At 38.2% G+C, this 21,776-nt stretch overlaps 1 protein-coding gene across 1 annotated transcript; it reads right to left on the bottom strand.

Moving 5' to 3' along the window:
- Positions 1-20,152: 20,152 nt before the first annotated feature.
- Positions 20,153-21,332, bottom strand: LOC123257718. The gene is made up of 3 exons (XM_044717643.1): positions 21,312-21,332; positions 20,527-21,245; positions 20,153-20,381 (listed from the first exon to the last, which is right to left on the bottom strand). The coding sequence occupies exons 1-3, from the start codon at positions 21,330-21,332 to the stop codon at positions 20,153-20,155; spliced, it is 969 nt and encodes a 322-aa protein (XP_044573578.1).
- Between the last annotated feature and the right edge of the window lie 444 nt (positions 21,333-21,776).

Genomic DNA, 21,776 nt, shown 5'->3' with positions numbered 1-21,776 from the left:
GCAGAAGGAAAATACATTATTATTCAGTTTTTGTAGCAAAATCTGTATATAGTTGGGACTCAGAAGGTCTTTGGATTTCAGGCCAGGCTTCCAGATTAAAGGCTTTTTCAAGGTAGAATTTAGCTATTACTATCGAAAGAAGATGTTTAAAGTTAAATTTAAAAACAGCTAAATCATTACGAGCTACCTTTTAGATGGTGTAAGAATCCTCTGGGGTAAAGAGTAGACGTTTTAATCAGGCACGTCTAAGAGAAGACGTAATAAAAGAGATATGCGAGTAAAGCGTGCAAAGAAACACGCCCATATACAGCAAAGTGAGAATTTAGATTGTATATAAGGCTGATAGCAGCGGAAGCGCAAGGGTGAAGTATGGATGGCTCAATTGTGTGCGTTGCACTTCCCATAAGTGGGGCTTCAAGGCATATATGTGTGATCATATATCCACTTTCCATTTGGCCGAGGCTTTATGTTTATTTTATACTATGTTTAGTTTTTGTGCTACCTGTAGCACAGAGACATCTCCGACCCTATAAAGTATCGATATGAGCATATCCGTCTGTCTGTCGGTTTCTAAGCAAGCTTGTCTCTAAGTTTAAGAGCTATCGAGATGAAACTTTGCACAAATCCTTCTTTTCCTTGCAGGTAGTTTATAAGTCGGAACGGCCAGGATCGGTCGACTATATCCTATAGATGCCATATATCTGATTGATTCGAAATACCATAACTTTGGTGTTTTTATTATATAAGTTACTTTAAATAGTAAAAACACAGGAATAAGTTTGGATTGCCTTTTACTTTATTTGGAAACGAATAATTTGTGGCTCATTTACTAAGATCAATTGCACCCTAAAGATTCATATTGGCAAAGGCAGCAGCGTCGCAGTCGCAGCTGGAGTTGGTGGTGTGATCGCTTGCACCTCAGATTCCTAGGATTACGGCTTGTTGGAGGAAGTTGTGCAGACGCTAGGTAAGCATACCAGACTATATTGTGCAAGTGTAACGGATGTTGGGGTGCTGACCGATGGAAGCAGTCAGAAGATTGTTGTTGGTCACATTTTGATTTAAGAGTGCAAGGTTATGACATAGGTCATGTTCACAGCCAAACACAATATAACTATTAATGTGGTTCTGTTGATGGTTGATTAAGGGTCAAGGTATTACAACTGTTCAGTGTTGTTTATATAAAGTGCCTCTAGCGCTTCCAATGATAGTACGCTCAGTCGAGCGATTTCTTCTGGCACCATCTGAATGAGCGGTGCACCTGGATTGCTAATTGCAGATTCCACGTTGTCAAACTGTCTGTTGTTTATGATCACTGGAATGGATTAGATATGTGCCCTGTAGTTGGTTCTTTTCTGTAGTAGTTTCAATCAGGTTGAGATCCAACATGTGGATAATCGTTGTAGTTGAGGTCTGAATTAGTCCGTAGTACCATCTAGTCCTTTGTAGATGGTAATCGTCTGAGCATCGGTAAAGTTTGTCCATTCTAAGACTCCATTTACTGTCATTATACCCATTGTAAATAATCTGCAATTGGTAAAATGTTTTTAACAATCTGTGGACTATTTTTTTCGATTCAGTCAAAAGTGTTGTGCCTAAATCTTCCTTAATGATTTCTTTTTGGAATCAACTTATGAGCTTTATGCATAATCTTACGTTTCTCTTAACGAAGATTTCTTAACATACTTCGTAAGTCCTAATTTCCTTTTGCTTCCTATTTTTTTTGTTGCTTTTTTCCTACTTTTCCCGGGTCAATTGTATTAGTCCTATCAAGGAATTCGTCAAGAGGTCTTTTATTCGTAACGGAGTATATCATGTACTAAGTAAACTGATCTGTTTTATAACTCTTCGAATTTCTTGTACTCTCGCTTTGTTTTTAGAAACCTCATAATTTTTAATAAGGTAGAGTAAAACCTACGACCTGTCCGTTGACTGAACTCTTGAAAATTTATCTATGACCGTCAATACTAAAGTGTTTTTTGGTTGAATAAAAGTCTATTTTGATTAACTGACCTATGAATTCTGGAGTGGGAATGTGAATTCTGTGAATTCCGTCATGTTTAACTAAATTTGCAATTTTGAGCTTAATTTTGGGAAAATAGTCATTTTCAAAAAGTTGTTTCTTATATTCTTGCGTGTTGCCATACGCCCTATTGTGACTTTCCAAAATCTTCTCCTCTTACTTTGTTTCTGATAGTAGATCCTTAACTATGGTTAATTGATAGCTACCAATGAAGTGAATCTAGTTTTAATGTTTCTGAAGTGATGGAAGTAAAGTGTTTGAATTTGACCCATAACTTTCTCTCTGTTGTAATGATGCCATTGATTAAAAAAGGGTTGAGATATTTTCTTAGTAGTTTTTAAATTCCTTTGCTTGATTTGAGATTTGATTTTTGAACAGATTGATGGGGACGTTCTTCTGGAGATTACAAATTTTCCTGAGCTATCACAACTATACTGAGTGGATGCTATAGAATTTATATGGGTACTCTTTGAAAGTGGGTCAGCCACGACGTTGCTCTATCCCGGTTCAATAGTTCATAATCGAATTCCTCTAAATACGATATCCATTTTATTTTAGCATTTTCATTCCACATACTGATGAAAAAAGTAAGAGGTAGGTGGTCCGTAAAGATCTTTACCTTTGCGTTACCGTAAAGGAAACTTCAAAGAGACTTAGAAGCCCAAATTATGGCTAGCATTTCTTTTTCGTTAGTCGCATAATTCTTCTCGGTCCTAGAAAGCGTTTTAGACAGGAAAGTTATTGGTCTTTCGTTTTGGGCCAAAATGGCTCCAATATTAAAGTTCGCATTCGTTGTCAATTAAAACTCTTTTCAAAGTCGGGATAGTTTAAAATTACCTTGTTTGAAATCAAAACACTACCTTTTTTCTTGAAAACTTCAAAAGCTTGATCATCTAGTTTTATTAGTTTATTTTTTAATTCATTTTTGGACTCTCGTCCGCCTTTTCCTCTTAAACGACAGGTAAGTGGCTTTGCGAAGTTAGGGAAATCCCTTATAATCGCCATGGATGCTTGGCAATTCCTAACACCTTCTGTGGGTTAGTTTCAATACCTTTTTCCAAAATGACGAAGCCGAGTAACCCGAATTTTTGTTTGGTAAACTCACATTTTTCCAACTGACATTTAATTTTTGCGAGAGTTTTAAAGAGAGCTTGTAGAGTTTTGAAGATTGTGTTAACATTTTTTGCGTGAGAATCGCTATCTTTACTGAGGATGATAATATCATCAATAAGATTTAACATATTTTACAAATATTTTCATAAAGAATGCCCTCAAGCGCCGCTGAATAACTTAAAGGTGCATTTGTCACATGCCTGATTTTCTTTTTTTTTTTTTGCAAGAGCCGAATAAGAATATTTTGGGCAATTTTTTACACCTGTATAGAATTTTCGTCACCAAAATTGATATCCGGTATTTTGGGCTTGGCATTCATCACCGGTATTTAACCTCTTCAAGTGGTTACCTCGTCAAGAGGTTAAATTTAGTTATTTTTAACAATAGTTGTAAATTATTTTATCCAATTTTTTTAGGATTGCCAAGAAAAAAATAATGCAAGCAGAGGGTCAGATGAATAACTTCTAAACGAAATGTCGGATCGGGAAGGTTGAGGTACCAATCGACGCGTCTTTAGGAATATTTAGGAAGTTTAGGAATACGAATAAAATATTTTCTGGGGACTAATGTGTCTCCACTAGCCCCAATTTAGTGAATCAAAATTTATTTACTTTCGCGCTTATTTCTCTCAAACCAAACAACCTTTAAAAAATGTTTGGAAAAAAATATTTAATTGCAACGAAACCTTTCTATTGGTATATACTTTATTCAGATCGGACAAGCGACAAAAAATTTTCAATTCTTCGGTTATAGTGTTTCCTCGCGAACACTAAGGCATGCTGTTCGCCACCTCGTGGTCTATCGCCCACAGTAATAATAGTATCTATTTTAAAAATATTCTAAAGATTGAAGAATAATTTAGACAAATAAATTCTGCTGAAACAAGATTGTTGTGTCAGATTGGAAGTTACGGACTATAAGAATTCTACGCCATCATTGTATGACTATCATTATTTAATAAATACATACTTTGGAATATAAACAATAACATGTACCTAAATTGCCTTTTTTTATTGGTAACATACTAGACTAATTGATTCATAGGACTTTCAATTGGTGGGACAGATGTAGAGCCGCTATTGAAACCAGATACGTGTGTTTTATTTGATAGAGTTGATTATTTTTTCAAATAGAGGGTGTGTAAGAGAAAAATTATGGTGGTGGTTTCTGACAAAGAGAATTGAAGGTACTAATTTTTCACACTTTGTAGAATACTGTGCATATTGTCATAAATTATCATCCAATATTGCTAACAACAAATTCCTCGTTACACGGACAAATTCAAAATGGTGAGAAAACATGATTACCAATATATGACACCTAATTAGCCAATTAGTTCTGCAAGAATGATGGGACTTTATACAGATTTTATTTAGGGCAAACTACGAATTTCTTCAGATTCCATAAACTAATTTAAATTAATTCCTGAGTTGTTTAAGGTTGTGCGTAGCATTTTAGGGGTCTGAGCCTGGAATTTTGGTTCAGGAAAAATCTACGCAGGTCGTAGTAATAGTGGTGGGCTAACACCGGCGCCCTAAACATTATGAACTTTTTGATTGAATTGCCGTAAAATCTTTGAACCGATTTCAATTTATAATTCAACGATCGGAAATGGCACAACCTTGCTATTTTAAAGATGTTTGGGGCTGTTTTCGACATTTTTATTAGAAAACTAGCTGTATCCTGCCGCGCTTCGCTGTGGCGTATTGTGGTTGGACGTTCAAGAAATGAAGAACACGACAGAGCATAAGTTTCAAATACTTTTAATTTCTTAACTTGTGGGTAAACAACATTTTTCGTTTCTCCATTTGCCGCGTAAATATGAAGGCTATCTGGTTTTCCTACACGGGCCTACAGCCTAAAATGTAGCTGTAAAATGATGGACCTCTTTACGGAGGCATGTATTCTACAACGTGCATTGACTTCATCTCTATTATCACCGATTAAGTACATTTGACGAAATTTAAACCTTCCTTCTCATTGTTACTTCGTTGCGAGTACGACGAAACAAAATGGGTGGCTACCCCTGGACAAATGATATGATTTTCTATTGACTTAAACTAATAAATGATGTTGAAATTCCATTCTACTTTAAATTTCCGGAAGAGATTTGTGTATTGGAAGTAAATGAAATTGAAAACTTCAATTTAACAGGTTTAAATAGTGAAGAAAAAGAAATAATAAATAGCCTAAACAAGCACTTAAAGAAATTATATTACAAAAAAGAGGATCAATTAACCAATGCAAATGCAGTAGTATGTAATATAAGGACCATAACAGATCAACCAATAAACTCGATAAATTAGTGTGTCGCCAAAATATGAGGAAGAAATTAGAAAACAAATAACGGAAATGGAAAAAAATGGTATTATTAGAAAAAGCAGAAGCAAATATAGATCTCCCATATGCATGGGGCCCAAAAAACCAGATAACTCAGGAATTCAAAAGTTTAGATTATGTATAGACTATCGCCGTTTGAATCAAGTAACGATATCAGATAAATACCCTTTACTTTTTATGGACTCAATTTTAGACAAATTTGGGCACAATATTTCAGTACATTAGACCTAGCAAAGGGCTACCACCAAATTTTGATGGTGGAAGAAGAAATAGAAAAATCAACATTCGTTACACCAATGGGACTTTACGAATATGTTAGAATGTCATTCGGACTAAAAAACGCCACGACAACTTTCTAAAGATTAATGAATGAGATTCTAAAGATTAATTAATGAATGAAATATGCGTAGTATACCTTGATGATATATTAATATTTTTAACAACTCTAGCATGCATAAACATGCAGTAGAAAATTTGTTTCAAAAACTTAAAGAACACAACTTAAAAATACAGCCAGATAATGTTAATTTTCATAAATCCAACAAAATAAATAACATACTGAATTTTTAGGACACGTACTGAGACAAGATGGAATACAACCAAATCCAAAAAAGTACTGGATTTTTTAGCTATACCTATTCCGAAAACAGAAAAACAACTTAAAGGTTTTTTAAAGAAGACTAGAAAGAAGACATTAAAGACTAGTCAAAAATTGCATACCCAATGATTCCATATTTACAAAAAGGTAATAAAATTAATGAATACGATCCGAAGTATATTGATTCATTTGAAAACTTAAAACCACTTATAAGTTCACAACCAATATTAAAATTTTCAGAATTCGATAAACCATTTAAAGTGCCAACAGATGCCAATGATTTTGCAATCGGAACTGTTTTATCACAACAGGGTCACCCAGTATTGTATCCCATTCGTAACAAGAACTTTAAATAAACATGAAAAACATTACAGAGCAACTGATAAAGAATTCCTAGTCAATGTTTTATCAATTGATTATTTTGCACATTATCTATACGGATCACAGTTTCAAATTAAACCAGATCATCTACCAATTAAGTACCTAAGTAAAATATATAAAGGAAAAGATTTAAATAGACATAAAAATAAAAATTTAGATAGACATAAAAGATGGATCTTAATGTTACAAAAATTTGGCTGTGACATTTAATATTTTAAACGAAAAGATAATAAAGTAGCAGACTCTCTAGGTGGGCAGGAAACAGCACCTCCAATAAATGATAATAATGTTGAGGAATCAAATTTAGAGATATCAGAAACTATCCATTCAGTTTTACAATTTATTTTTTCATAAGAGAAGGAGTAGTAAATAAATACAAAACACAAATTATTGTCACCTATTCAGCAAGAGACCCTATTATTTACAACAATGGCAGAACATTATAGAAATCTAGTGGGATCGAAAAAAAATTATTTAATAATATAAAAAAAGGTAAAATTAGTATTTTCAGAAGTACCAAACACAGTATATTATAAAGTTCAATGCATCATAATAGACATCTTTAAAGACACACCAAATATAACATTTCGTAAATGAACAAAAAAGGCTGTAGAAATAGAAAACGAAGAACAACTTCATAAACAAATTTCTCTATATCATAAAAAAGAATCTGATGAGCGATCAGCGTTTTGATAGCGACCGAATTAAAGACGAGATTCAATTGTTTATATTAAATTTATTGAACTAATTCCGCACAGTAAAACAAATTGCGGCCCGTCAACAACAACTCCCAAAATACAACAAGAAGAAGAACCGCTTTGGCACAGAAGCTCTTCCAAAGCTCCCAAAAGCGCATGCCCTACAAAATGACAACAAAGTGCATGCGAAACTGGGAGACAAAAGGGAAGATTAAATGCCGCTGCAGATAAACAAATTACCAATATTCTAATAAGCCTATCCGGTGGCTGCTTAGCCCAACATCCTCCCCCCTATTGAAGGGTGGGCCTTCAATAACTATTTTGGAAGGGCAGCAGACACATCTTTTAAGGGATATTCCACGAGTTGCGTAGTTTCATTAAGAAGATTAAGAACTCTCAGGGCGAAAAAGGCACACCAAATTCTTCCAAACCCTTGACCATGCATTGCTCCCCCCAATAGACCAATGCGGGAATCGAGTACTCCTAACGAGTGCAGGGGGTCCGGAACGGGGGGGGGGGCATGCGCTTTTGGGAGCTTTGGAAGAGCTTCTGTGCCAAAGCTGTTCTTCTCCTCTTCTTCTGCATAGGGCAATCCAGCCTTCAGCGATAGTCCATTGCGTCCAGAAAGCACCCATCCAAATAATGTATTTTGGGCAACTGGGAGGCAGTGACCTAATTGGATTTGGCCAACTGACAATAGGTTGAAGAACATGCTGGCTCCAATTAGCAGGTCCACACCCTGCGGTCTGTGGAAGTTGGGATCAGCCAGCGCTATGCCGTGAGGAATCTTCCATTTCGAAATATTAATTTTAAGTCTGGGCTGACAGTCCGCAATATGAGATACTATAACCGCCTCTAGGTTCGCACAATATGTGGTTAGTCGAGACTTCACACACACATTAACGGAGGATCCATCCGTAGCAAACTCAGTGCCGCCGAGACCGGCGACCGTTACACAGCTTTTGGTGCGACGAAGCTGAAGTTGACTTGCCAGCCGCGATGAGATAAGGTGAACTTGTGAACCAGAGTCCAATAACACAAGAGTCCAATATCTGCAAGGCAGAAAGGCACCTGATCGACCACGGATGAGGATATTGGCGGTTGGCAGAAGCACTTCAGTAGGGCGATCCTGCGTCAAGACCGTGTTGATTGACTGGGATGGTGTGGTAGCAACGGCAACACCAGCGGCGGAAACCAAGCCTCGTAGTGGTGGGGAATCGTTAGAGCTGGGCAGCTGCCCGCAATGGTGCAACAAAGCATGATGTCGGCGATTGCACTTTGGGCAACAGGCAGCTGAACATCCGCGTGCAAAATGACCATCCTCCAAACATACAAAGCAGCGGGTCAGCCGTCGCACTTCGTCGTACCGTTGATTAAGTGGCAAGGCAATGAAGCTTGGACATGTAGGAAGCGCGTGCGCCAAAACACCACACAGGGCGCATAGAGCTGGACGGGCGTTAATAACCATGCACGACGATTTGTTATTCGAAGATCTCCCTCGGCCCACTTGGTTAGCTGGTGGATACGCAGCCAAAGAAAAGTCGACGGATTCAAGAGTCCGGCACCTTTGCTCCAAGAATCGTGCCATGGACTCCCAAGACGGAAGGCTGTCGTTGTTTCCGGCGAGAGTGTCTTCCCACTTGGCTTTTGTGGCAGGATCCAACTGAAGGACAATCTGGATGAGCAAGCATGCCTTGGATCTCGGCAGCTGATCCGGAACTCATGAGAGCCCGCATATGCCCATTGAACCGATCCGTCAGCTCCCGCAACGTAGCAACAGAACCTGGCTCGACCACACGAAGCTGCAGGATCTCATTGATGTGAGACTGGAAAATTAATCGCCGATTACTAAACCGATTGCGCAATAGGTCAAGAGCCACATCGTAGTTCGCGTCAATAATTTCCAGTGCTTTCACCGTCTCCAAGTCTGACTCGCGCAGCCATGAAATGAGCCACCGGAGCTTTTCCATTTTTGTTAGGTGAGGATGGCTGTCAATCGTGGTCTTAAAAAGGGCGAAGAAATCCGGCCAGTCAACATAGCCGCCGCTAAATGTTGGCATCGGCATCGGTGGTAAGGAGGGTTCTGGCTTGTATGGTATGGGTGAGACACCGTCGAGAAGTGTGGAATGGGCAGTGATTCTCATGGAGTGCTTGGCAACCTCCAACTGAATGTCCACCTGCACATCAGTCGCCAGCTGCGAGAATCTCCAATAAAGCTCACTCCCGATCTCGCTGAAGTTAAGCTCCTCCAACTCTTCTTGAAGCGCGGTGAACCGCTCACGCAAACGCTTCTCCACTGACTCCAGCGCCATAATGGTGCCATCCTCATTCCGCGCTGCAGCCTTCACCTTATGATGCAGCGCCTCCATCTCCGCTGCAGATAAACAAATTACCAATATTCTAATTAGCCTATCCGGTGGCTGCTTAGCCCAACAGAATCATTTCACAGTGGCATGAATGAAACATTTTATAGCTTAAAAGAAAAAATTTACTTCCCAAAACATTATATCTAATTGTAGAAAGTGCAGAGAAATAAAATATGATAGAAATCCAATTAAACCAACATTTAATGTAACGGAAACACCGCAAGAAAAAAATCAAATAATCCATATAGACATTTTTCATATTGACCATAGATCGTTTGTAATAATTGAAGATAAACTTACTAAATTTGTAACAGCATACAATATCAAAGATGGGAACTAAAGGGAACCTTACAAATTATTGTGAATCAATTTACCAAATTCGGTAAACCCGAAAAAATAAGAATGGGCAACGAATTTAGCGCAGAACAAATAGTAAGATTCTTAAAAAAAGGTGTAGAACTACATTTGACGAAACCGAATTCACATACAGGGAATGCAGAAATAGAAAGGATAAATAGAACTTTAATCGAAGTAATAAGCAGCATAGATAAAGATGTTTCAATAGAAACAAAAATACAAATTGCAGAAGGAGCATATAATAAAAGAAACAAGAAAGGAAAGCTAACTTCGGGCGGAGCCGAAGTTGATATACCCTTGCAGTTCAGTCGCAGTCCGCTAGGTGGCGCCACGCATCTTATATTATTACATTTATAGAAGATCGTATATAGTCGGCCGATCCTTATGAAATTTGGCAAATCAGATTATTTTGTCCAAAATAGAATCTGTACCAAGTCCCACCTTTCTAACTTAAAAAACACCAAAGTTATGCCAATTCCGATCGTTGTATGACAGCTATAGGATATAGTTGGCCGATCCTTATGAAATTTTGTACATAAGATATGTTGGTCAAATATAACATGTGTGGAAAGTCCCAAGTCTCTATCTTAAAAAACAACGAAGTTATGGCATTTCCGATCAATCAGTTATATGGCAGTTATAAGATATAGTCGACCGATCCCGGCCGTTCCGACTTATGTACTACCTGCAAGAAAAAGAAGGATGTGTGCAAAGTTTCAACTCGATAGCTCTAAAACTGAGAGACTAGTTTGCGTAGAAACCGACAGACAGACGGACAGACGGACAGACGGACCGACGGACAGACGGACAGACGGACCGACGGACAGACGGACAGACGGACATGCTTATATCGACTCAGGAGGTGATCCTGATCAGGAATATATATACTTAATAGGGTCGGAGATGACTCCTTCACTGCGTTGCACACTTTTGACCAAAATTATAATACCCTCTGCAAGGGTATAAAAAGAGCGAAAAAAATTTTAATTAAGGAACTACTAGAAGCAATAAACACACACAAAATGAAAATTATTACCAAACTAAACAAAGAAAGGGAAAATTTCTACGAAAAGAGAAATGAAGGACCGATAAAAAATTACAAACGACTCAGACATAAGGATTAACCATATTTTCAATACGCTAAATTAAATGAGGTCCACCCTTGTAATATTAAGAGACCATTACAAATTGAAATAACATAGCATTATAAACACAAATAATATATATACATAGATATAAAAAAATTTTGTTGAATTTAAAAAAAAATTTATGTCACATGTCAGAATACATGTGGTTCCAATTCAAGATATACGTCCCTATACATATTCATTCCACTGAAATTGTGAATGAAACTTTTATAATTTTACATATTATTGAAATTAATCAGATCTCCATAGTTATAAATAAAATAGAGGATAATATAAAAGATATTGATATAGCAAACAAAGAATTGATCATTGAAGAATTAGAATTAATCAGAGCCAAAATGAAATCAATTACTCCAACCACAAGAAAAGAGAGGACTTATTAATTGTGCAGGCACACTTTACAGATGGATTTTTGGAATTATGGACAATGAGGATAGAAAAGACGTATTAAAAAACTGAAATATTATAAAATAGAATAACCACAATCAAATTACAAATCTTAACAAACCCATTTACATTAATACACATTTTAACGACACTATTAATAAATTAAAAAATAACCTCTTGACGAGGTAAAGTACTGGTGACGAACCTGCATGCGAAACCCAAAATATCTAATATCAATTTGAGTGACGAAAATATGCTATATAGGTGTACTAAATTTCATATAACAAGAAAGGAAAGCTACCTTCGGGCGGAGACGAAGTTGATATACCCTTGCAGTTGTGCCATTTCCGATTGTTCAGTTATATGGCGGCTTTTAGATATAGTTAGCCGATTCCTATGAAATTTGGCAAATTGATGGTCATTTGTGGTAATTTGATGGGTAATTGATTGCACCCTTTTTTAAAAATCATTTCTCCCGACCCAACTTCTCGTAGCTACAAATTACACTCTGATATTTTAAGCACTTAGACTTGCACAAATAGTCGCGCTAGCAAACATAGGTATTAGTGGTTAAGCTTAGTTGGAGATTAGGCTACCCTGATTAGGTTATTGATCAACGAAGATTAGAAGGTTGTTCTAAAATATGGAGGATAGTTTAGATCAGGGACGTTTTCGCTGCAGCTCGGATGCATGCCGTTCCGTTCTTTACGGAGGCATGTATTCTACAACGTGCATTGACTTCATCTCTATTATCACCGATTAAGTACATTTGACGAAATTTAAACCTTCCTTCTCATTGTTACTTCGTTGCGAGTACGACGAAACAAAATGGGTGGCTACCCCTGGACAAATGATATGATTTTCTATTGACTTAAACTAATAAATGATGTTGAAATTCCATTCTACTTTAAATTTCCGGAAGAGATTTGTGTATTGGAAGTAAATGAAATTGAAAACTTCAATTTAACAGGTTTAAATAGTGAAGAAAAAGAAATAATAAATAGCCTAAACAAGCACTTAAAGAAATTATATTACAAAAAAGAGGATCAATTAACCAATGCAAATGCAGTAGTATGTAATATAAGGACCATAACAGATCAACCAATAAACTCGATAAATTAGTGTGTCGCCAAAATATGAGGAAGAAATTAGAAAACAAATAACGGAAATGGAAAAAAATGGTATTATTAGAAAAAGCAGAAGCAAATATAGATCTCCCATATGCATGGGGCCCAAAAAACCAGATAACTCAGGAATTCAAAAGTTTAGATTATGTATAGACTATCGCCGTTTGAATCAAGTAACGATATCAGATAAATACCCTTTACTTTTTATGGACTCAATTTTAGACAAATTTGGGCACAATATTTCAGTACATTAGACCTAGCAAAGGGCTACCACCAAATTTTGATGGTGGAAGAAGAAATAGAAAAATCAACATTCGTTACACCAATGGGACTTTACGAATATGTTAGAATGTCATTCGGACTAAAAAACGCCACGACAACTTTCTAAAGATTAATGAATGAGATTCTAAAGATTAATTAATGAATGAAATATGCGTAGTATACCTTGATGATATATTAATATTTTTAACAACTCTAGCATGCATAAACATGCAGTAGAAAATTTGTTTCAAAAACTTAAAGAACACAACTTAAAAATACAGCCAGATAATGTTAATTTTCATAAATCCAACAAAATAAATAACATACTGAATTTTTAGGACACGTACTGAGACAAGATGGAATACAACCAAATCCAAAAAAGTACTGGATTTTTTAGCTATACCTATTCCGAAAACAGAAAAACAACTTAAAGGTTTTTTAAAGAAGACTAGAAAGAAGACATTAAAGACTAGTCAAAAATTGCATACCCAATGATTCCATATTTACAAAAAGGTAATAAAATTAATGAATACGATCCGAAGTATATTGATTCATTTGAAAACTTAAAACCACTTATAAGTTCACAACCAATATTAAAATTTTCAGAATTCGATAAACCATTTAAAGTGCCAACAGATGCCAATGATTTTGCAATCGGAACTGTTTTATCACAACAGGGTCACCCAGTATTGTATCCCATTCGTAACAAGAACTTTAAATAAACATGAAAAACATTACAGAGCAACTGATAAAGAATTCCTAGTCAATGTTTTATCAATTGATTATTTTGCACATTATCTATACGGATCACAGTTTCAAATTAAACCAGATCATCTACCAATTAAGTACCTAAGTAAAATATATAAAGGAAAAGATTTAAATAGACATAAAAATAAAAATTTAGATAGACATAAAAGATGGATCTTAATGTTACAAAAATTTGGCTGTGACATTTAATATTTTAAACGAAAAGATAATAAAGTAGCAGACTCTCTAGGTGGGCAGGAAACAGCACCTCCAATAAATGATAATAATGTTGAGGAATCAAATTTAGAGATATCAGAAACTATCCATTCAGTTTTACAATTTATTTTTTCATAAGAGAAGGAGTAGTAAATAAATACAAAACACAAATTATTGTCACCTATTCAGCAAGAGACCCTATTATTTACAACAATGGCAGAACATTATAGAAATCTAGTGGGATCGAAAAAAAATTATTTAATAATATAAAAAAAGGTAAAATTAGTATTTTCAGAAGTACCAAACACAGTATATTATAAAGTTCAATGCATCATAATAGACATCTTTAAAGACACACCAAATATAACATTTCGTAAATGAACAAAAAAGGCTGTAGAAATAGAAAACGAAGAACAACTTCATAAACAAATTTCTCTATATCATAAAAAAGAATCTGATGAGCGATCAGCGTTTTGATAGCGACCGAATTAAAGACGAGATTCAATTGTTTATATTAAATTTATTGAACTAATTCCGCACAGTAAAACAAATTGCGGCCCGTCAACAACAACTCCCAAAATACAACAAGAAGAAGAACCGCTTTGGCACAGAAGCTCTTCCAAAGCTCCCAAAAGCGCATGCCCTACAAAATGACAACAAAGTGCATGCGAAACTGGGAGACAAAAGGGAAGATTAAATGCCGCTGCAGATAAACAAATTACCAATATTCTAATAAGCCTATCCGGTGGCTGCTTAGCCCAACATCCTCCCCCCTATTGAAGGGTGGGCCTTCAATAACTATTTTGGAAGGGCAGCAGACACATCTTTTAAGGGATATTCCACGAGTTGCGTAGTTTCATTAAGAAGATTAAGAACTCTCAGGGCGAAAAAGGCACACCAAATTCTTCCAAACCCTTGACCATGCATTGCTCCCCCCAATAGACCAATGCGGGAATCGAGTACTCCTAACGAGTGCAGGGGGTCCGGAACGGGGGGGGGGGCATGCGCTTTTGGGAGCTTTGGAAGAGCTTCTGTGCCAAAGCTGTTCTTCTCCTCTTCTTCTGCATAGGGCAATCCAGCCTTCAGCGATAGTCCATTGCGTCCAGAAAGCACCCATCCAAATAATGTATTTTGGGCAACTGGGAGGCAGTGACCTAATTGGATTTGGCCAACTGACAATAGGTTGAAGAACATGCTGGCTCCAATTAGCAGGTCCACACCCTGCGGTCTGTGGAAGTTGGGATCAGCCAGCGCTATGCCGTGAGGAATCTTCCATTTCGAAATATTAATTTTAAGTCTGGGCTGACAGTCCGCAATATGAGATACTATAACCGCCTCTAGGTTCGCACAATATGTGGTTAGTCGAGACTTCACACACACATTAACGGAGGATCCATCCGTAGCAAACTCAGTGCCGCCGAGACCGGCGACCGTTACACAGCTTTTGGTGCGACGAAGCTGAAGTTGACTTGCCAGCCGCGATGAGATAAGGTGAACTTGTGAACCAGAGTCCAATAACACAAGAGTCCAATATCTGCAAGGCAGAAAGGCACCTGATCGACCACGGATGAGGATATTGGCGGTTGGCAGAAGCACTTCAGTAGGGCGATCCTGCGTCAAGACCGTGTTGATTGACTGGGATGGTGTGGTAGCAACGGCAACACCAGCGGCGGAAACCAAGCCTCGTAGTGGTGGGGAATCGTTAGAGCTGGGCAGCTGCCCGCAATGGTGCAACAAAGCATGATGTCGGCGATTGCACTTTGGGCAACAGGCAGCTGAACATCCGCGTGCAAAATGACCATCCTCCAAACATACAAAGCAGCGGGTCAGCCGTCGCACTTCGTCGTACCGTTGATTAAGTGGCAAGGCAATGAAGCTTGGACATGTAGGAAGCGCGTGCGCCAAAACACCACACAGGGCGCATAGAGCTGGACGGGCGTTAATAACCATGCACGACGATTTGTTATTCGAAGATCTCCCTCGGCCCACTTGGTTAGCTGGTGGATACGCAGCCAAAGAAAAGTCGACGGATTCAAGAGTCCGGCACCTTTGCTCCAAGAATCGTGCCATGGACTCCCAAGACGGAAGGCTGTCGTTGTTTCCGGCGAGAGTGTCTTCCCACTTGGCTTTTGTGGCAGGATCCAACTGAAGGACAATCTGGATGAGCAAGCATGCCTTGGATCTCGGCAGCTGATCCGGAACTCATGAGAGCCCGCATATGCCCATTGAACCGATCCGTCAGCTCCCGCAACGTAGCAACAGAACCTGGCTCGACCACACGAAGCTGCAGGATCTCATTGATGTGAGACTGGAAAATTAATCGCCGATTACTAAACCGATTGCGCAATAGGTCAAGAGCCACATCGTAGTTCGCGTCAATAATTTCCAGTGCTTTCACCGTCTCCAAGTCTGACTCGCGCAGCCATGAAATGAGCCACCGGAGCTTTTCCATTTTTGTTAGGTGAGGATGGCTGTCAATCGTGGTCTTAAAAAGGGCGAAGAAATCCGGCCAGTCAACATAGCCGCCGCTAAATGTTGGCATCGGCATCGGTGGTAAGGAGGGTTCTGGCTTGTATGGTATGGGTGAGACACCGTCGAGAAGTGTGGAATGGGCAGTGATTCTCATGGAGTGCTTGGCAACCTCCAACTGAATGTCCACCTGCACATCAGTCGCCAGCTGCGAGAATCTCCAATAAAGCTCACTCCCGATCTCGCTGAAGTTAAGCTCCTCCAACTCTTCTTGAAGCGCGGTGAACCGCTCACGCAAACGCTTCTCCACTGACTCCAGCGCCATAATGGTGCCATCCTCATTCCGCGCTGCAGCCTTCACCTTATGATGCAGCGCCTCCATCTCCGCTGCAGATAAACAAATTACCAATATTCTAATTAGCCTATCCGGTGGCTGCTTAGCCCAACAGAATCATTTCACAGTGGCATGAATGAAACATTTTATAGCTTAAAAGAAAAAATTTACTTCCCAAAACATTATATCTAATTGTAGAAAGTGCAGAGAAATAAAATATGATAGAAATCCAATTAAACCAACATTTAATGTAACGGAAACACCGCAAGAAAAAAATCAAATAATCCATATAGACATTTTTCATATTGACCATAGATCGTTTGTAATAATTGAAGATAAACTTACTAAATTTGTAACAGCATACAATATCAAAGATGGGAACTAAAGGGAACCTTACAAATTATTGTGAATCAATTTACCAAATTCGGTAAACCCGAAAAAATAAGAATGGGCAACGAATTTAGCGCAGAACAAATAGTAAGATTCTTAAAAAAAGGTGTAGAACTACATTTGACGAAACCGAATTCACATACAGGGAATGCAGAAATAGAAAGGATAAATAGAACTTTAATCGAAGTAATAAGCAGCATAGATAAAGATGTTTCAATAGAAACAAAAATACAAATTGCAGAAGGAGCATATAATAAAAGAAACAAGAAAGGAAAGCTAACTTCGGGCGGAGCCGAAGTTGATATACCCTTGCAGTTCAGTCGCAGTCCGCTAGGTGGCGCCACGCATCTTATATTATTACATTTATAGAAGATCGTATATAGTCGGCCGATCCTTATGAAATTTGGCAAATCAGATTATTTTGTCCAAAATAGAATCTGTACCAAGTCCCACCTTTCTAACTTAAAAAACACCAAAGTTATGCCAATTCCGATCGTTGTATGACAGCTATAGGATATAGTTGGCCGATCCTTATGAAATTTTGTACATAAGATATGTTGGTCAAATATAACATGTGTGGAAAGTCCCAAGTCTCTATCTTAAAAAACAACGAAGTTATGGCATTTCCGATCAATCAGTTATATGGCAGTTATAAGATATAGTCGACCGATCCCGGCCGTTCCGACTTATGTACTACCTGCAAGAAAAAGAAGGATGTGTGCAAAGTTTCAACTCGATAGCTCTAAAACTGAGAGACTAGTTTGCGTAGAAACCGACAGACAGACGGACAGACGGACAGACGGACCGACGGACAGACGGACAGACGGACCGACGGACAGACGGACAGACGGACATGCTTATATCGACTCAGGAGGTGATCCTGATCAGGAATATATATACTTAATAGGGTCGGAGATGACTCCTTCACTGCGTTGCACACTTTTGACCAAAATTATAATACCCTCTGCAAGGGTATAAAAAGAGCGAAAAAAATTTTAATTAAGGAACTACTAGAAGCAATAAACACACACAAAATGAAAATTATTACCAAACTAAACAAAGAAAGGGAAAATTTCTACGAAAAGAGAAATGAAGGACCGATAAAAAATTACAAACGACTCAGACATAAGGATTAACCATATTTTCAATACGCTAAATTAAATGAGGTCCACCCTTGTAATATTAAGAGACCATTACAAATTGAAATAACATAGCATTATAAACACAAATAATATATATACATAGATATAAAAAAATTTTGTTGAATTTAAAAAAAAATTTATGTCACATGTCAGAATACATGTGGTTCCAATTCAAGATATACGTCCCTATACATATTCATTCCACTGAAATTGTGAATGAAACTTTTATAATTTTACATATTATTGAAATTAATCAGATCTCCATAGTTATAAATAAAATAGAGGATAATATAAAAGATATTGATATAGCAAACAAAGAATTGATCATTGAAGAATTAGAATTAATCAGAGCCAAAATGAAATCAATTACTCCAACCACAAGAAAAGAGAGGACTTATTAATTGTGCAGGCACACTTTACAGATGGATTTTTGGAATTATGGACAATGAGGATAGAAAAGACGTATTAAAAAACTGAAATATTATAAAATAGAATAACCACAATCAAATTACAAATCTTAACAAACCCATTTACATTAATACACATTTTAACGACACTATTAATAAATTAAAAAATAACCTCTTGACGAGGTAAAGTACTGGTGACGAACCTGCATGCGAAACCCAAAATATCTAATATCAATTTGAGTGACGAAAATATGCTATATAGGTGTACTAAATTTCATATAACAAGAAAGGAAAGCTACCTTCGGGCGGAGACGAAGTTGATATACCCTTGCAGTTGTGCCATTTCCGATTGTTCAGTTATATGGCGGCTTTTAGATATAGTTAGCCGATTCCTATGAAATTTGGCAAATTGATGGTCATTTGTGGTAATTTGATGGGTAATTGATTGCACCCTTTTTTAAAAATCATTTCTCCCGACCCAACTTCTCGTAGCTACAAATTACACTCTGATATTTTAAGCACTTAGACTTGCACAAATAGTCGCGCTAGCAAACATAGGTATTAGTGGTTAAGCTTAGTTGGAGATTAGGCTACCCTGATTAGGTTATTGATCAACGAAGATTAGAAGGTTGTTCTAAAATATGGAGGATAGTTTAGATCAGGGACGTTTTCGCTGCAGCTCGGATGCATGCCGTTCCGCTCTCTTTTATTGTATGCGTAGTCGAAAGTAGCAGTAGAGTCTACGCCAATTTAAAATCGGGATTTGACCTCGTGGGAGATAAAGTCGAAAAGAAAGCTAATAGAGAAAAGACAATATTTTTCCTAGTGACAGGAGCATTTCCACCTGCGAGAAAACTACACTGCTGCCCAATCCGTCCATATTTAAAGGGCAGGATCTGTAGGTATGTAAACTATGTGAACGTTTTAGTGATCGGTGCACCCTTACTTAGGGGTTTGATTTCATTTTAGTTCGTGCCCCTAATCCGAAGTTAGAAAACAGTGATCTGTTGAGGGATCGAAAAATTAAAAACATGATTTGAATTGCTGTCGTCTCGGAACCCTTGTATATCTTCCCGAGGATCGGCCATGTCGCGGTATAGAAAATATCGAATTTATTGGAGTGGACATAAACCCCCTATAGTAGATGCCTTGCCGCAACAATTGCGCCAGCACCCTGGCAATCGATCCTACATAGGTCGGACCTTCGTTCTTTGGCAGAAATTAAGCCAGTTAAAAATTTGATTTCTTTAAAAATCATGTGTCACTAACCAAAGTTGAATTTTTCTGAAAGTGTAGAATAAAAACTTTATAAATATTTCCTTTCGGTTAATTATCGCCAGGATGTATGGCTCCCACGTTTCTTTAGCGAACACACAATTTCTCTTTTTTATAATCTTTATTCATCAATATCTATTTCAGTTTTTTATGTATGTTACGAAAAGCTAAAAACTTCGTGTTTCTTCAACACGATAACTTCACCGTATTTTTCTATTTATTTCTGCCTAGCGATGGCCGACGCTTTGCCTTCTTTTGGCCGTTACTCGATCGATAAGTTTCAACAACAAGTTTCAATACCAATTCAAATTTAAATAAAAAATTCTATTACGGCGGCAACATTCTCTCCCCCGTAATTGATCCCGGTTCATGGTCAGTTTCCATCCTCCAAGCCGACGTCCAAAACCGCTATCTTCGTTGCTGGTCTTTCCAAAACGCCGTGCTGGGTCTTTATAGTCACTCGTCGATCGTGCCCGTCCTTGTCCATCATTGTGTCGGTCACTCGTCTTTTTAACCACAGGTTCCTGGGGAGGAGCTCATCTACGATGACTACGATGCTCCCAATGGTTATTGGAGGTACCTTCTCAAACCATTTGTTGCGCCTGGTTAATACGGGCGCATACTCTTTAATTCATCGCTGCCAAAAACGGTCCCCGAAGCGCTGAGTCTTAATAAATCTATCGCTATAAATCTAATCGCTGTGGATTCATCCCTTCTTTTGGCAGTGGCTTGTATCCATTCGCTGACCCCAACAGGAGGTGGTTCGGGGTCAGAGCGGCGTCATAATCAGTGTCCAGACTTACAAACGTAAGCGGTCGCGAGTTGATGATAAATTGTGCCTCCATCAATGCGTTTCTCAGGCTCTCGTCGTTGAAGGAGTAATTTGGGCAAATGTTCTTCAAAATTCCTTTTGTTGTCCGGACGAATCTTTCCCATGCTCCACCCATGTGTGGTGCTCCTGGTGAGTTGAATCGCCACTTTATGCCATCGAACTTAATGGTGATCTTATCGTTATCGATCTTTTTCAGATCTTCTCGCACGGCTTTTTCCGTGGCTCTGAAGTTCAAACCATTGTCTGAGAATATTTCCTTTGGTGTCCCTCGAAGCGCCATAAAATTGGAGAGGCACATGTTGCATGAACTTGTGTCAGGACTATAGGCGATCTCAAAATGCACTGCGCGCAACGTGAGGCAGGTGAACAGAGCTACCCATCTCTTCTCCTTGCGCCTGCCAACGTTCACCAATAACGGGCCAAAATAATCGACGCCTGTGTAGGTAAACGGTCTCTGGATGCTTCCCATTCTAGCTATCGGAATCGGTGCCATCTGGGGTGGTCGGGAAACTGCACTGTTAACCTTGCATCGTTGGCATGTACTCGGCACGGATTTGTACAACACTCGGAGGCGACTGATGTAAAACGAAGACTTGATGTCGTTTATTGCAGTCTCGTGAGCGAGATGATGGTACTTCTCGTGAAAGCTTCTCACTGTTAGGATAGTTATTCGGCATCCTATCAATTAAGTTCAGTCTACCTCTAGTCCGCAGTACTCCATCGTTGTCTATATATGCATTCAATCCGACCAATGTTTCCTTTGTGCAGCGCCGCTCCCACGGATAGCGCGTTCAACTCTTCGCGAAGGCGATGGCTTGAGATTGCTTATAAAGTATCATATTTGCCTTGCTTACATGGGCCATCGTCGTGCTGCTGGCATGCCTTGCTCGGCCAATTTCGCTCGTAACCGATCGACGAACAGGTGTATTAGCGCCACTGCTCTATACAATCGCCGCCAGTTCGAGAAATAGTGCGCATTAAACCGCTGATCTCGAACGCGTTGTCATCATATGCTTCCGTATTTCTGAAGTATCGATGACACTCTCCTGCTTTGTCGATGGTGGCCAATGCACTGTGGGGAAAAATTCAATTTTTTTGGCATAAAATAAAATTATTTTATAAATTATTTTTAAAAATAAAATATATTTTTTGAATTTACATACCC

The sequence above is a fragment of the Drosophila ananassae genome (assembly GCF_017639315.1).
Source record: "Drosophila ananassae strain 14024-0371.13 chromosome 4 unlocalized genomic scaffold, ASM1763931v2 tig00000054, whole genome shotgun sequence".
Classification (NCBI taxonomy): Eukaryota; Metazoa; Arthropoda; class Insecta; order Diptera; family Drosophilidae; genus Drosophila; species Drosophila ananassae.
The sequence above is the reverse complement of the archived record's forward strand: the minus strand, read 5'-3'. Positions and strand labels throughout refer to the sequence as shown.

Excerpts from the sequence above, each read along its gene's own strand:
- LOC123257718 (XM_044717643.1), bottom strand. The coding sequence starts at position 21,332 with ATGGAGTACTGCGGACTAGAG. Across the intron at positions 21,246-21,311 it reads TGGAGTACTGCGGACTAGAG|TACCATCATCTCGCTCACGA; the intron begins GTAGACTGAACT and ends TTTCACGAGAAG. Across the intron at positions 20,382-20,526 it reads CCGAACCACCTCCTGTTGGG|GCGCAACAAATGGTTTGAGA; the intron begins GTCAGCGAATGG and ends CGTATTAACCAG.